The 18,474-nt window shown below is 40.2% G+C and overlaps 1 protein-coding gene across 1 annotated transcript in view; it reads right to left on the bottom strand.

Moving 5' to 3' along the window:
* The window catches only part of LOC122805290 (phospholipase A and acyltransferase 3-like), a 147,869-nt gene that overhangs the window by 40,309 nt on the left and 89,086 nt on the right, over positions 1 to 18,474 (bottom strand). The window contains exon 2 of the mRNA XM_044075378.1: positions 14,845 to 14,953. Coding sequence (XP_043931313.1) covers positions 14,845 to 14,953 — 109 coding nt within the window. The remainder of the gene's footprint in view (positions 1 to 14,844; positions 14,954 to 18,474) is intronic.

Genomic DNA, 18,474 nt, shown 5'->3' with positions numbered 1-18,474 from the left:
TCCAAGGTTTCAAGGTGACCAATGTCTTTATTTATGAGGTCCATAATGATATGTTCCATGGCTTACAGATGAGGCCGGTCAGGCTTATGGGTCTGTAATTCCTTGTATCTATTGCTTGGCCATCTTTGTGGAGGGGAATAACGGTAGCTGTTCTCCATTCTGCAGGAACAAACCCTGTGGTTAGGCTATGACTGAAAAAGGTACTTAGTGGTGATGCTAGTTCATGTTTTAGCCTGTATAGAAAACAGCCTGGGATGTCATCTGGTCCCACAGAGGCCATGTTCTTTGCCTTGGACTGGGTTTTGAGGACTTGCCCTTCAGATATGTAAGCTGGGGGAAGTTTTGGGGAGGGTTTGTTGTAATTTAGGAGGGGATAAGGGAGTGAAATTTTCACCAAAGCTATCCGCTTGCAGGTTCGCTGTCTCTGTGGGGTCAGTGTTTGTGATACTGTTGGCCACCAGTTCTGCACATGCTTGGATCCTACCCTTTAGGCTACATACAAAACTGTAAAAGCCCTTGTGGTTATCTTTGCAGTACTTGCTAGATTTCTCGCAAAGGAGCTCTTGGATGATTTGACAAGTTGTCTTATTTGCCTGTTAAGGCAGAGGAGGGTGCTCTTCCATTGTTGAGTCCTTGTCTTTGTTTTCTTGGACAGCAACTCTTTGCTTTTATTTCAGAGTTTGTTGATGCTGGAAGTCCACCATGGCAGCTTGATTTTACTTGTGGCTCTGGTCTTGATTCTATCTGGTACAGCCAAGATTATAACTTATGCAAGTTATTGTGCAGGGTTTTACTGCAAGCTTTGGTGTAGTTACCACTTTCAGCTTGGGGAGATGCTTGGAATTCATTTATACCTTTACTGAACAGGGTATAGTCTGCCGTGGTGAAGTTTTTAAGTCTGATTTCACCCTCTCTGGGTTCTGGTGTTAGTGTAAGTTCAAAGGTGACTGATTCGTGGTCAGTATTAACTAATAAGGGTCCAAGAGTTGCAGCAGTGCACCTGTTTGACATGTTGGTGAGGACCAGATCTAGAATGTTTGTTCCTCTTGTCAGGGTATTGACAACTTGCTCCAGGGCATTTGAATTCACTTAATCACAGAACTTTTGTGCTAGTGAGTTTGGGCTAGAGTAGGTTTCCCAGTTGATGGTGGGATAATTGAAATCCCCCATAACCAGTCTGTTCGGTAGAATTTGGATTGTCTTCAGTTTGGTTAAGTAAGCTTCATGAGTGTCGTGATCCCATGGAGGGTGATCTATAACTGGCTAGAACTTAAATGGGGGTTTTACCCACTGTAACCTGGACCTGGAGTAACTCTGTGGAGTTGTCCAGTCTAACTAGACGTTAAGTGAATATATCTCTAATATAGACTGAAAAACTTCATCGTTTGGTTTTCACATGTTCCTTTTGCAATCTAAAGATGTGGAAGGCATTGTAGCCTTGCAGAGCCAGGGTACTCTCTGAGGCCTTAAACCAGGTTTCTGTGACTGTACAGACATCTACATCTTCTAGTGATAGAACTGCTTCCAGGGAGTGCAGTTTTAGGTTTAAGTTCCTAGCATTTAGCAGCATGACCCTTATTTTGCTCTGAATGGTTAATTTCACATTGGTAATGCTGTTTTCGAGACCTTCCTTAAAAAAGGTACTATGGGGAAGGCAAGAGCCTTTGCCAGCAGCTGAAAGCCTAGGGGTTCCAGGTGCAAACCATCTCTGGCAAAGCAGCGAGGTTTCTCGACCATGGCTTCCCAGGCAGACAGGAACTGGATCCCTTTGGAATGACACCAAAAACTAAGCCAGTTATTGAAATCAATTGCTTTTTGTTTATACTGTGGCATCACTCTAGGTGAAGGTAGTATGCTATTCAAGGCTAGGGACATACCTGCCTGGGACACATACTCAGAGATCTTCCCCATGTCTCTCTTCTTATAGTCCAGTGAGGTACATCTCAGGTCATTCACACCAACATGAACTATGACAGAGTCATAACGGTACTTGTTGCTGAGAGACCTGAGTGCATGTGTGATTTGGCAAATCCTGGCACTGGACAGGCAGCCGACAGTGACTTTCTCCTTGTCCAACCTGGTGAGTGGGAGAGCCGTGTCTCTCACTATTGAGTCTCCAATGACAAGAAAACTTGGTTTTTGAGTGTTACACTGTACGAGCATGGTGGGTGAAACACTGGTGTTGCTATGTGCCATGGGTGCTGTGGAGACTGGATTAGCTGTAGCAGACATGTGTTTTGGAGGTTTCTGATGTTTCATTAAGTTTTTTGAGAGAACCTCCACTTATGTGGATTTACGTGTTTGATGTGTACTATGCGCATGAGTAATGGTATTTGTATGAGTACTGGTACTATGTGAATATGTAGTGGTGGGTGAGTTGACAACCTTCTCTGTGCTACTGTTTTAAGTGAGAGAAAGCATGGATTCTAGATTCTTGGTGTAAATACATCTCTCGCAGTTTGTACTAGACTGTGTTATTAATAGAGGGTTGCCTGTGTACATGAGGCAATTGCTACACTGCCTCAAAAGACCCAAGTCAACAAGGCTGGCAGGAGAAACAAGGGTAGTCCAACTGTCCACAATGTTAGGTTGAAGACTGTTGTCACTAGGGGTGGCTTTTCAGAAATGATCACAGAGGAGCTTGGTGAATGGATATTTCTGGCTTGGTTTTAAGGGAAAATTTGTTGAATTTTACTGTCTGGTTTTGATGCACAATTCAGTGGTACTGCTCAGATGCAGGGCCTAACAGCAGAAGCTAAAACTGGAAAAAATACACTAACAAAATTCAAAAGGACCAATGAGGATGCTTATTCGAAGCCCTAGACCGGCTTCCCATTACCAGTCAGGTGCCAATCAAACACAATTCTCTCATAAAAGTGAAAACAGACTTCTTCCAAACCATGATGGTCTGGAAAACGTGCTCAGAACAAACAAACCACTATAAACAGTTCCAGAAGCAGCAAGCCTGGATTTGGACTATGCTGCAGCTACTAGCTACCCTAGTTTTAGAGGGAAACACTAGGGAATATTTAATACAGCAGAAAAATAGCAGTGAGACACTGAAAAAACATTTAAAACAGCAGAAAATCAGCCAGGAGGCACTAAAGAATGATTTAAACAGTTCAGATCAGTTATATGTTTGATGGCTTTGAATAGAAGACTTGTTAGACTGATAGGTCTATAATTTCTAGGGTCAGTGGCCAGGCCACCCTTATGAAGTGGCATCACAACTATGTACCATACCTGTGGGACAAAGCCTGTTGCTAGGCTAAGGTTAAAGAGATTAAAGAATGGTCCTGCCAATGCTTGATTAGAGCTATTTAGTTGGCAACCAGGAATGTTATTAGGCCTCATGAATCATTTATTTGTGTGTGTGTGTGTGTGTGTGTGTGTGTGTGTGTGTGTGTGTGTGTGTGTGTGTGTGTGTGCATGTTTGTGCATATATATATATATATATATATATATATATATATATATATATATATATATATATATATATATATATATATATATATATATATATATATATATATATATATATATATATATATATATATATATATATATATATATATATATATATATATATATATATATATATATATATATATATATATATATATATATATATATATATATATATATGGATCTACTTCAGTCAATCTACTATTTCAAACTGTTGATCATGTGGACCTTTTGGAAGTGGAAGGAGACATCCCTAAGCTTTCACAAAACCGTGAACTACTGCGGCAGCTGAAAGTGAACTGTTTTAGAAAACCGGGGGTAATTATTACTGCTCCATAAAAAGCATACTAGAACTCAGAAACTGCCTCACTGTTTAAAAGACTATTAAAAGTCTGATATGGGACTGATTAATGCTGACATTACACACTTTTATACATGTTAATATTGTTATAAACAAATAACAAAGATAAATATTTTACAATGAAAATAAGTGACATTGGTACTGTTTTCTGATACTTTTACTCACATAAACTAAGTGCTTTCTTAATTAGATGTGATTATAGCTATGGTTTTTCAGCCTACTTAGGTGTTCACCTGTAGATTTATACACATGTTCACTTATATTATGATATTTTTTTACACGCAAACTTGATGAAGTATTTATTTGGTACAAAAGCGATCTTTGTTAAAAATGTCTCAGTTTATAAGTTACTAGTATTTATTCTGATAAATGTTTAGAGGTAGACCTTTTTGTTAGTTAATTAGTCATTTTGTTAGTGAGTTGTTTTTTTAATTAATAAATTTTGGATTAGAAGGTTAGCCTTAATAAGCTGTTCTTTTATTATATAGTTTAATTTGTCTCTAGCTTTTTAGTTTCAGTTCTAAGGTAGCACAGTCTCAGTTTACATTAATGTGTTAAGGGTGAAGGGGGCTTGATTAAAGGAATGAGTTTAACCACTCCCTTCCTCCGAATAACCTGATTATATATAAATAATGAATGTCTTTAATACTTTTCATTATACTCAACTAGGATCGCTTGTTTATGTTTCAGTAAAGCATATTCCATTTTTAACTCAACTGTGGACTACCTATTATTTTATTATTTTGTAGTATGTATTTTAAAGTTAGAATTTAATTACTTCATTAGTGAACTAGGTGCATAACATATTTCAAGGAGTGAACTTCACACCCTCCACACTACGAAGTTTCTGCTTGGTTTGTTTTTGACCCATAGGTTGCATACTGGGTTTTCTGACACTTTGAGGGACACCATGTATTTTTCTTTTTGTTATTCCTTACTTTCCTGACATTTATCTTTAGCTTCTATTGCTAGTCTAAGTACGCTTGACGCCACTGTTTTCCTGTTGGCATTTTTAGTTTCTTAGCTACCTATCTAATGTTGTCCTTGATTTGAGTGTCTTGTTTTTCTATATGCATTGTGGAGTTTCCTTCTTCTACTGTATAGTTTGTTAATCTTTGAGGACCAGCATACTGGTTAGCTTTTAAATTCTCCCTTTTGTTTGGATTTAGTTGAGGCTGCCATGTTATGTATTTATCCAGGTGCAAGTAGAATTTGTAAGTATAAATCCTTGCAGGAGTGACATTTTGTGTAATACCACCATACTCAAATTTGGAGACTGCATCATAAAATTTTAGGAGATTGGTACTTTTGAAATCCCTGAATTCTATGATGTTTACATCTGTAAGTTTGGACATTTTAATGGAGAAAGTTACAAGTTTGAGACGGGACTTAACCAGTGAAGAGGATACCAAGGGGACTGAACGTGCAGATGTTAGGTTTGTGAGGACTAAGTCAATATTTCTTAGCAAACTGATGTAGGGAATTCTTGTTTATGTAACCTAAGACTTTTTTGTGCTTATTCTGTATTGGTGGTATAGGTACACTAGTTAATCATTGGATAGTTAACTGTTAGAATAATAGCGTATCTACTTACAGGGAGTTCATCTAGAATATGTAGGAATCTTGTACGGCTTTCAGGGAACACAGAGGGAGTCCTTGTATCATGCTATGATAAAACAGTCAATCCTATTTAATGTGACTTGAAGCTCTGTAAATTCCACTTGTAGGTCTCTAGGTAATGTAGTCTCTAACAAATACTGACACAAACCACAGTTTCCATCAGGTCTAAGAGATGGTAAAATCCAGGTAATGAGGGCATGTTCTCAGAGCACTTAAACCAGATTTCTGTAACACACACATGGATGTGCTCACACACACATGGATGTGCTCCAAATGCAGGAGGGCCTCTAGGTCTGACAAGTTGTGCTTTAGACTTATGGCATTGAATAGAGCCACCTTAATGTGGTCAGGTGGTTGGTTTGTTTAGGTAGTTAGGCTGGGAGAACCATTAGGTGTATCCTGCCTAACAAAGGCATAATGTGGGCAGCAAAAGTTTTCACTAGAATGTGAAAGCCTTAGAATGAGAGGTGCAATCCGTTCATGGTGAAGCAAGCACTGCTATCAAGTATCTCATCCCAATCTGATGCCTATGTGATCCCCCTAGAATGACACAAGCTATTTAGAAAGTTGTTCAAGCCAATTTTTGTTATATTTTAGCATCATTCTTGGTGCTGAAAAAAGGGACAGATTTGGTGAAGGTCTGTTTAGACATATGCCAGCAGAGGGTTGGGTTCATACTAAAACAGGGTGGCCCTCAGCAAACGTCCCTTTTGTCCCCATTAATTTGGCCATGGCATGAAGACTCCTTCCCTGAGTAAATGCCATGAGTTTTGCTGCTGTATGATTTATACCTTGATTACATTCATTAAAACAGATTCCTTAAGAGGTCTTCAGATGGGAGGGGACTTCCTTTTGATAAGAGCACTGGATAGTAGACTTATGAAACATTGAGCAGTGAGGCTACTGAAAAATGAGTAAGTACAGTTAGTTATTTTTTCATTTTTAAATGTGGAAAAAGTCAGTTACATATGTTAGTCTCCTGAGGGGAAGTACTCTGATGGCATGAGAGAAACGTGACTGGATTCTGCTTACATCTCAGAGGGGTCCTACATGTTTTTTTTTTTTTTTTTCCCATTCTGACTGTTTGGATTAGTTGGTTGCTGAACTGCAAGCTGCTATGAAAGAGTGCATTTTTACCTGGTGGAGCTAAGTGAATGATGTAGCCATTTCCGATATATAGTGCCCAGTGCTGGTAGCCAATTCGAAAAATTTCAATCAGATCTCCTGGCTTTGGTTTATCAGAGTTCTAAAGGAAAAAAAAAACTTAGTTAAAAGGAAATTATCATGATGAAGGTTTGCAGAATAAACAGTAGGAAAAACATCACTTCCAGTTTTTATTTAAGAAGATATCTGACCCATCCCTGCCTCTTATTTGACATAATTTCTAACACTGTCACACATTTCATAACATTGATAACCTTTGTTTTCTTCTTGTAAAACTTTTACCGTTATCTGTCACTAAGTAATTTTTGTTGCCCTGAGGTCTAAGCCATAAAAAAATCTTAACTCTACTCCTCTTTTTTCTTCCACCCCATCTTCCTAGGACCTGCCTAATAGTTCCTCTACTTGCACCCAATCAATCCATTCATTCCAGTGAGGCAAGAGTCAGGCATCCCTGGACTAGGCAAAAGCTCTATGACCCATTCATTCCTCCTCTGGAAAAAGTCAGGTGACAAGGAGTGACCCATCTAAAGGTCCCTAGGAGTGGCCTACCTATCCTCATACAGGCAGTTTGCTGACTTACAACTGCTGCTTTGTCAGGAGTAAGAAGCATGCATGCATGCCCCCAAACACCTCCCTCCCAGTTCTCACAAGGAAATCCCCACATTTTCAGCTGGAGTCAACTCAGCCATTACAAGTGAACTAGGCACCCACTAAGTAGTATCATTGCCACAAGCCTAGCAGCCGCCCTCCTACTGACGACAAGTAAGCCGGCATCAGCCACTCATGCTCATCCTCTCCTGCCTGATCCCTCAGATGTCCATTCCACTTATCAGACATACTTTTTTCATGGCTTTATCATCTATGCTTGGGACTTGGTCCTCCTCTTCCATTTTGTAAAGTATTATACACTGGTAATCACTTAATATTCAAAAGTAAACGCCTTCTAGACATACCAATCAGCATAGCTGCAATGAAACTTGCATCACCTCACCAACAAGTTTGGCAGCTGTAATAAAATAAAAAAAACTACCATGATTACCAAAACAGATAAAATTATGCCTATCAGTCCATTCAGCTCCTGGCCACAGAGCTCTCTATACCAACTCCTGCAACTGCAAATATCTGTGACGTCCAATCTCATTTCTTAAATCAGGACCCAGAATACCTTCACTAACTCACTGACAAAATAATTACTTGCAATCCTGAACTTGGAAACAGCCACAAAAGTATTCTCCACAGCCCATGATTAAACCCTGGAGAGTTTAACTGAATACCTAAGGCTGGAAGAACCACTGATGCCTTGCCCCATTTCTGGGAGCGGGACCCAGAAGGACCTTCAGTAACTCATGTGAAGTATATAATTTTTAATTCTGAACCTGAAAGCCACCAAAAATTTCTCTGAAACTCTTGTCTGAACCCTGGAGAGTTTACCTGTGTACCTAAAATTACAAGGACAAATGACACCTTGCCTTACTTCTAAAGTTACAGCTCTTCAACCTTTTACCAATTCACTGGCAAATTAACTGTTTGTATTCCTGAACCTCGAATCAGCCAAAAAGTATTATATGACCCAATATTTGATCCTTAAAGAGTTTTTTTTTCGTGCCTGGGTTCATTATTTAATGTTTCAACTTGAACTTGCTCAGTGCTGCTCATTTCCAACCCCCATAATGCTATCACTTGACTGCTAAAATAACTAATATTTCAGTTATTCTCATGCCTACTCTCATACTTTTTAAAGTGTTACGTTTCATGCATACTTCCTGACCTTATAAAGGGGTTGTATCTTGATATAGGAATGGCATTGTCCCCCTTTACTCATCTTTTATTAGGCCAATCATTGGGTATAAAGCTCCCTGTGGCATGCATCTGTCCATATGCATGCAACAACTGTAAGGCCCACAGAGATACCTTACTGAAAGGCTACAAGTCCAAACAATATGTCCTGCATGGACAGACTCAGTCTTGTCACTATACTCTGTACCCTACAAACTGCTAAGTGGTAACCTATGTCTGGCATAGAAGACATCCTCTGACCCAGTACTGATGAGTTTACTGCATATCAGCAAGTCAAATGGCATCAGAAATATTTAGATATCTAACCCTCTTCTGCAACATCAACAGAACGGTTTAGAGGTTCAGGTATATCCCACAAAGGATACCACTGGTCTGGAACAGACTCCCCATCTACATAAAACAGAGCTGTTCACTGCCGATATCCAAGTGGAGCTTGGATCCATGGCTGGGTAATAGAAAATTTACTGCAGGACTACCCGCTCTACTATTAATGGACACTAGCAGCTCCTAAGTGCTTTATCCACTCATGGGTCCCCTCAAATAAGACACGGTATGATTCCAATTACACTCACTAGGGGTAATATAAAATTATCAATCATGCGATGGCTAAAGCCATTCTAACACAAAATGGGATATGTTAATTCAAGCACCAAAAATGAAATTGGCTAGGTTTAAAATGGCCTAGAAGGGGCCATCCTAGTACTTTCCCATGAAACAATACATATAAAATAAAATCCTTTCTGCTGGAGTGGACAGTTAAGTTTAACATGACTTTTGCAATGTAACAATCACCCTGTAGTGTGTCCATTGTGACACCATCACCATTCAGCAGCTCAAACCGAGGCTGTGTTTTTACCTGCTAATATCAGTTTTGGAAATAAACTACTAGTGTGGAAGTCATGACAATTAAACAGCAGTCACACAGCCTCAGTGGCACTGATTGCACTAATCCTGTTATTCCTGACCATATTACTCCTTCTGACATCTGCAGACACACTGGCACCTAGGAGATCTGCAACAGTTGGACTTTGTATAAGGCAAGTCTTCTATCCCCATCTCTTTGACAGTATACCAGGTACCACCTTTAACATTCTTATAAGAAAAACGCAGTCCGGGTCTGAATTGTCTGCAAACAGCTACAGTTAACTTTGAGTATGTGTCTACCTGTTTGAGCCAATCTTCATTTTACCCTGGAGAGCACTCTGCTTTGGCTGTAAGTAGCCCCCCCCACCCACCCACCACACACACACACACACACACACACACACACACACACACACACACACACACACACACACACATCTTCCACTTTCTCTTATTCCCTTCTGTTAGCAAATAGTATCCATAACTGATCAATACTGTGTGTTTGTTAATTTAAACTATGACCACAGTAGCCTACTGATACAAGGTTATCCTGTTTTTCCACCTGAGAAATCAAGAAAAGACTTACAGTTTCAGAGCAGTCCTTGGTCAATTGTAATTGTTTCTTAACACATACTTGTCTTTGCTTTGTGATTGTTTCCAGACCCTCATACAAGAACCTAACAGGGTCTCTACCCGCTTCTCCCTCCCTGCCCCTATTCCTCCTTCCCCAGTGGTCCCACCTTTATTGCACTCAACCCTCCCATCTTTCCAATAGCCAACCACAGCGCTAACCCAACACTACCTCCTCCATATTCCTCTACTATCACACCTCCTCAACTAACATGTACAAGCATACCTTTCCTTTGCTCACTGCATGCACTCTCCTTGCATATCTTACATCCTACCAAAGCTCCATCATTCCCCCACTCAACCACTACCACTGTACTACTAGTCACACCACCACTCATGTCTCACCCATACTCAGCTCCCCTCCCACCAGCTCAAGAACCATCCCTATGCACCCCCCACATATTTTACCAACTATATTACTCAAACGTAAAGCATCCCTGCAACTTAACATAGTAACCCTCCCACCATACCTATTACCCACAGAGCACAATCATAAAGTTTCCATTATAAACAAACACATTCAAAAACTGAGAAAACTAATAATCTCATGCATATCAAAACTAGCCCTAAGTGGAGACATCCACCCCAACCCTGGCCCTACCATCTCCAACCCCAATCCTCATAATCAGACTAGAAACCTCAACCTCTCCCATATTACAGCCAATAGAAAGCCAAGTGACTTCCTTCTACTAAGCCTAAATATTAGAAGTATATCCAACAAAGTCCATGAACTCCATGCCACCATAGACTTATACTCCCCAGATATAGTCATCCTGACAGAAACCTGGCTAAAACCTCACATTACCAGTGAGCAAATACTCCCTACAGGTTATGGCATACTAAGAGTAGACCGGCTAAACAAAAAAGGAGGTGGTGTAGCTATAATATTTAAACAGCATCTAAACATCCAGATCTTAATATCATCAGCTTCACAAATAGGCAATGAAGAAATAATATATACCAACCTCAAAATTAACCAAAACAAAACCATCAACATAATTGGATGCTACTTCCCACCTGGCCAAAACATCCCTCCACTAGAAAACCTCCTCAGCTGGTCTACCCACCATCTCCCCCAAGAAACTATCATCTTAGGTGATTTCAATATTGACTGGCAATCCTGTTCTGGCAATAATCCAACCTATCATGTACACCTTCATGGCTTCACCCAACTAGTCCAGTCACCAACAAGGATAAATAAAAACTCCAGCAAGCACACTACCCTGGATTGGATACTAGTCAGTAAGAACCCCCCAGTCATATATAACAGGCTGCTTATCAGATAGCCTCAGTGATCACTCCCCAACATTCCTATTAAAAAAATACCTGTACCAAGCTAAACAATATGTAAAAAAATAAACTTTAACCCACTCACATTCATCTCATCCCTCAAAGAATGTAACTGGCATGCTCTAAAGTACTTCAGTCTAGATGACGCAGTTGAATTTTTTAATACTACCTTCCTGAACATCCTTAATTACCATGCCCCCATAAGATTTTCCAGAACCAAAGCACAACCCTCCCCATGGCTACAGAAAACCACTAAGTCAGAAATGAAAAACAGGGATAAAGCCTGGGAGCACTGGTGCAAAACCAAAACCCCTGCAGCCAGACAGAAATTCCTAGAACTACAATAGAGTCAAAAGCTAATAAAACAGGACAAATTCCAATACTACCAGTCTGCCCTAGACTCCTCACAACACAGCCCCAAACAATTCTGGTCCTCCATAAACTCCATCCTCCACCCAGGTAAAGTCAGTACCCCTCCTCCTAACATCCCTCACTTCTCAGAAAATATTGCTACCTCATTCAACACACACTTCACCCAAACCATACTATCACTAGCTAAACAACACAACCCCCCCTCCCCTCCAACCCACGCCTTCAACTAGCAATCTCCCCACTGCCTTCTCCTTTCCTGCCGTACCTACCTCCAACATAAAACAACTCTTAACTAAACTTAAACCCACCAAATTAGCAGCAGACAACCTCCCAAGTGAATACCTACAAATTGCAGCTGATGCTCTGGCCTACCCAGTATCCATCTTGATTAACCGATCTCTGTCAGAAAGTTACGTTCCCACATTGTGGAAAGTCTCACATATAATTCCCCTCCACAAAGGCGGACCCTCTGCAGAACTAACCAATTACTGCCCCATAGCTATTCTCTCTCCACTCTCCAAAATACTAGAGAGATGCATACACTCTCAGGTCTCAGACTACCTCCTTACTAACAACCTCCTTTCCAGTACTCAGCATGGCTTCCAACCAAACCATAGCACCACCACTGCCTTACTCTCCTTTACTAACACTATCCTTCAGCATAAAAACAATGGCTATCTCTCCTCTGCTATTTTCCTAGACCTATCTAAAGCATTTGACATGGTCCCACACAAACAACTTATCTCTGTCCTCAATAACCTATCCTTCTCACAATCAGTCACCAACTGGTTTCAGAGTTACCTGTCTGACCGCCAACAATCCGTTGTATGGCAGAATGACATATCTCCCCAACTACCTGTCTCCATAGGGGTTCCCCAAGGATCCATCCTTGGACCCCTACTTTTCTCTGTTTACACCAATAATCTAGCCTCTACCACCAAACATGGCACACTAATTAATAAATTTTGGATTAGAAGGTTAGCCTTAATAAGCTGTTCTTTTATTATATATTTTAATTTGTCTCTAGCTTTTTAGTTTCAGTTCTAAGGTAGCACAGTCTCAGTTTACATTAATGTTTTAAGGGTGAAGGGGGCTTGATTAAAGGAATGAGTTTAACCAGTCCCTTCCTCCGAATAACCTGATTATATATAAAAAATGAATGTCTTTAATGCTTTTCATTATACTCAACTAGGATCGCTTGTTTATGTTTCAGTAAAGCATATTCCATTTTTAACTCAACTGTGGACTACCTATTATTTTATTATTTTGTAGTATGTATTTTAAAGTTAGAATTTAATTACTTCATTAGTGAACTAGGTGCATAACATATTTCAAGGAGTGAACTTCACACCCTCCACACTACGAAGTTTCTGCTTGGTTTGCTTTTGACACATAGGTTGCATACTGGGTTTTCTGGCACTTTGAGGGACACCATGTATTTTTCTTTTTGTTATTCCTTACTTTCCTGACATTTATCTTTAGCTTCTATTGCTAGTCTAAGTACGCTTGACGCCACTGTTTTCCTGTTGGCATTTTTAGTTTCTTAGCTACCTATCTAATGTTGTCCTTGATTTGAGTGTCTTGTTTTTCTAAATGCATTGGGGAGTTTCCTTCTTCTACTGTATAGTTTGTTAATCTTTGAGGACCAGCATACTGGTTAGCTTTTAAATTCTCCCTTTTGTTTGGATTTAGTCGAGGCTGCCATGTTATATATTTAGCCAGGTGCAAGTAGAATTTGTAAGTATAAATCCTTGCAGGATTGACATTTTGTGTAATACCACCATACTCAAATTTGGAGACCTCATCATAAAATTTTAGGAGATTGGTACTTTTGAAATCCCTGAATTCTATGATGTTTACATCTGTAAGTTTGGACATTTTAATGGAGAAAGTTACAAGTTTGAGACGGGACTTAACCAGTGAAGAGGATACCAAGGGGACTGAACATGCAGATGTTAGGTTTGTGAGGACAAAGTCAATATTTCTTAGCAAACTGATGTAGGGAATTCTTGGATGTAACCTAAGACTTTTTTGTGCTTATTCTGTATTGGTGGTATAGGTACACTAGTTAATCATTGGATAGTAAACTGTTAGAATAATAGCGTATCTACTTACAGGGAGTTCATCTAGAATATGTAGGAATCTTGTACGGCTTTCAGGGAACACAGAGGGAGTCCTTGTAGCATGCTATGATAAAACAGTCAATCCTATTTAATGTGACTTGAAACTCTGTAAATTCCACTTGTAGGTCTCTAGGTAATGTAGTCTCTAACAAATACTGATACAAACCACAGTTTCCATCAGGTCTAAGAGATGGTAAAATCCAGGTAATGAGGGCATGTTCTCAGAGCACTTAAACCAGATTTCTGTAACACACACATGGATGTGCTCACACACACATGGATGTGCTTCAAATGCAGGAGGGCCTCTAGGTCTGACAAGTTGTGCTTTAGACTTATGGCATTGAATAGAGCCACCTTAATGTGGTCAGGTGGTTGGTTTGTTTAGGTAGTTAGGCTGGGAGAACCATTAGGTGTATCCTGCCTAACAAAGGCATAATGTGGGCAGCAAAAGTTTTCACTAGAATGTGAAAGCCTTAGAATGAGAGGTGCAATCCGTTCATGGTGAAGCAAGCACTGCTATCAAGTATCTCATCCCAATCTGATGCCTATGTGATCCCCCTAGAATGACACAAGCTATTTAGAAAGTTGTTCAAGCCAATTTTTGTTATATTTTAGCATCATTCTTGGTGCTGAAAAAAGGGACAGATTTGGTGAAGGTCTGTTTAGACATATGCCAGCAGAGGGTTGGGTTCATACTAAAACAGGGTGGCCCTCAGCAAACGTCCCTTTTGTCCCCATTAATTTGGCCATGGCATGAAGACTCCTTCCCTGAGTAAATGCCATGAGTTTTGCTGCTGTATGATTTATACCTTGATTACATTAATTAAAACAGATTCCTTAAGAGGTCTTCAGACGGGAGGGGACTTCCTTTTGATAAGAGCACTGGATAGTAGACTTATGAAACATTGAGCAGTGAGGCTACTGAAAAATGAGTAAGTACAGTTAGTTACTTTTTCATTTTTAAATGTGGGAAAAAGTCAGTTACATATGTTAGTCTCGTGAGGTGAAGTACTCTGATGGCATGAGAGAAACGTGACTGGATTCTGCTTACATCTCAGAGGGGTCCTACATGTTTTTTTTTGTTTTTTTTTCCCATTCTGACTGTTTGGTTTAGTTGGTTGCTGAACTGCAAGCTGCTATGAAAGAGTGCATTTTTACCTGGTGGAGCTAAGTGAATGATGTAGCCATTTCCGATATATAGTGCCCAGTGCTGGTAGCCAATTCGAAAAATTTCAATCAGATCTCCTGGCTTTGGTTTATCAGAGTTCTAAAGGAAAAAAAATAAACTTAGTTAAAAGGAAATTATCATGATGAAGGTTTGCAGAATAAACAGTAGGAAAAACATCACTTCCAGTTTTTATTTAAGAAGATATCTGACCCATCCCTGCCTCTTATTTGACATAATTTCTAACACTGTCACACATTTCATAACATTGATAACCTTTGTTTTCTTCTTGTAAAACTTTTACCATTATCTGTCACTAAGTAATTTTTGTTGCCCTGAGGTCTAAGCCATAAAAAATTCTTAACTCTGCTCCTCTTTTTTCTTCCACCCCATCTTCCTAGGACCTGCCTAATAGTTCCTCTACTTGCACCCAGTCAACCCATTCATTCCAGTGAGGCAAGAGTCAGGCATCCTTGGACTAGGCAAAAGCTCTATGACCCATTCATTCCTCCTCTGGAAAAAGTCAGGTGACAAGGAGTGACCCATCTAAAGGTCCCTAGGAGTGGCCTACCTATCCTCATACAGGCAGTTTGCTGACTTACAACTGCTGCTTTGTCAGGAGTAAGAAGCATGCATGCATGCCCCCAAACACCTCCCTCCCAGTTCTCACAAGGAAATCCCCACATTGACAGCTGGAGTCAACTCAGCCATTACAAGTGAACTAGGCACCCACTAAGTGGTATCATTGCCACAAGCCTAACAGCCGCCCTCCTACTGACGACAAGTAAGCCGGCATCAGCCACTCATGCTCATCCTCTCCTGCCTGATCCCTCAGATGTCCATTCCACTTATCAAACATACTTTTTTCATGGCTTTATCATCTATGCTTGGGACTTGGTCCTCCTCTTCCATTTTGTAAAGTATTATACACTAGTAATCACTTAATATTCAAAAGTAAATGCCTTCTAGACATACCAATCAGCATAGCTGCAATGAAACTTGCATCACCTCACCAACAAGTTTGGTAGCTGTAATAAAATAAAAAAAACTACCATGATTACCAAAACAGATAAAATTATGCCTATCAGTCCATTCAGCTCCTGGCCACAGAGTTCTCTATACCAACTCCTGCAACTGCAAATATCTGTGACGTCCAATCTCATTTCTTAAATTAGGACCCAGAATACCTTCACTAACTCACTGACAAAATAATTACTTGCAATCCTGAACTTGGAAACAGCCACAAAAGTATTCTCCACAGCCCATGATTAAACCCTGGAGAGTTTAACTGAATACCTAAGGCTGGAAGAACCACTGATGCCTTGCCCCATTTCTGGGAGCGGGACCCAGAAGAACCTTCAGTAACTCATGTGAAGTATATAATTTTTAATTCTGAACCTGAAAGCCACCAAAAATTTCTCTGAAACTCTTGTCTGAACCCTGGAGAGTTTACCTGTGTACCTAAAATTGCAAGGACAAATGACACCTTGCCTTACTTCTAAAGTTACAGCTCTTCAACCTTTTACCAATTCACTGGCAAATTAACTGTCTGTATTCCTGAACCTCGAATCAGCCAAAAAATATTATATGACCCAATATTTGATCCTTAAAGAGTTTTTTTAGTGCCTGGGTTCATTATTTAATGTTTCAGCTTGAACTTGCTCAGTGCTGCTCATTTCCAACCCCCGTAATGCTATCACTTGACTGCTAAAATAACTAATATTTCAGTTATTCTCACGCCTACTCTCATACTTTTTAAAGTGTTACGTTTCATGCATACTTCCTGACTTTATAAAGGGGTTGTATCTTGATATAGGAATGGCATTGTCCCCCTTTACTCATCTTTTATTAGGCCAATCATTGGGTATAAAGCTCCCTGTGGCATACATCTGTCCATATGCATGCAACAACTGTAAGGCCCACAGAGATACCTTACTGAAAGGCTACAAGTCCAAACAATATGTCCTGCATGGACAGACTCAGTCTTGTCACTATACTCTGTATCCTACAAACTGCTAAGTGGTAACCTATGTCTGGCATAGAAGACATCCTCTGACCCAGTACTGATGAGTTTACTGCATATCAGCAAGTCAAATGGCATCAGAAATATTTAGATATCTAACCCTCTTCTGCAACATCAACAGAATGGTTTAGAGGTTCAGGTATATCCCACAAAGGATACCACTGGTCTGGAACAGACTCCCCATCTACATAAAACAGAGCTGTTCACTGCCGATATCCAAGTGGAGCTTGGATCCATGGCTGGACAATAGAAAATTTACTGCAGGACTACCTGCTCTACTATTAATGGACACTAGCAGCTCCTAAGTGCTTTATCCACTCATGGGTCCCCTCAAATAAGACATGGTATGATTCCAATTATACTCACTAGGGGTAATATAAAATTATCAATCATGCGATGGCTAAAGCCATTCTAACACAAAATGGGATATGTTAATTCAAGCACCAAAAATGAAATTGGCTAGGTTTAAAATGGCCTAGAAGGGGCCATCCTAGTACTTACCCATGAAACAATATATAAAATAAAATCCTTTCTGCTGGAGTGGACAGTTAAGTTTAACATGACTTTTGCAATGCAACAATCACCCTGTAGTGTGTCCATTGTGACACCATCACCATTCAGCAGCTCAAACCGAGGCTGTGTTTTTACCTGCTAATATCAGTTTTGGAAATAAACTACTAGTGTGGAAGTCATGACAATTAAACAGCAGTCACACAGCCTCAGTGGCACTGATTGCACTAATCCTGTTATTCCTGACCATATTACTCCTTCTGACATCTGCAGACACACTGGCATCTAGGAGATCTGCAACAGTTGGACTTTGTATAAGGCAAGTCTTCTATCCCCATCTCTTTGACAGTATACCAGGTACCACCTTTAACATTCTTATAAGAAAAGCGCAGTCCGGGTCTGAACTGTCTGCAAACAGCTACAGTTAACTTTGAGTATGTGTCTACCTGTTTGAGCCAATCTCCATTTTCCCCTGGAGAGCACTCTGCTTTGGCTGTAAGCAGCCCCCCCACCCACCCACCACACACACACACACACACACACACACACACACACACACACACACACACACACACACACACACACACACACATCTTCCACTTTCTCTTATTCCCTTCTGTTAGCAAATAGTATCCATAACTGATCAATACTGTGTGTTTGTTAATTTAAACTATGACCACAGTAGCCTACTGATACAAGGTTATCCTGTTTTTCCACCTGAGAAATTAAGAAAAGACTTACAGTTTCAGAGCAGTCCTTGGTCAATTGTAATTGTTTCTTAACACATACTTGTCTTTGCTTTGTGATTGTTTCCAGCCCCTCATACAAGAACCTAACAGGGTCTCTACCCGCTTCGCTCCCCTCCCTGCCCCCTATTCCCTCCTTCCCCCAGTGGTCCCACCTTTATTGCACTCAAACCCCTCCCATCTTTCCAATAGCCAACCACAGCGCTAACCCAACACTACCTCCTCCATATTCCCTCTACTATCACACCTCCTCAACTAACATGTACAAGCATACCTTTCCTTTGCTCACTGCATGCACTCTCCTTGCATATCTTACATCCTACCAAAGCTCCATCATTCCCCCA

Source organism: Protopterus annectens, chromosome 6.part1, assembly GCF_019279795.1.
Source record: "Protopterus annectens isolate FY-2018-M chromosome 6.part1, PAN1.0, whole genome shotgun sequence".
Taxonomy (NCBI): Eukaryota; Metazoa; Chordata; order Ceratodontiformes; family Protopteridae; genus Protopterus; species Protopterus annectens.
This window is presented reverse-complemented; position numbering and strand designations above follow the sequence as displayed.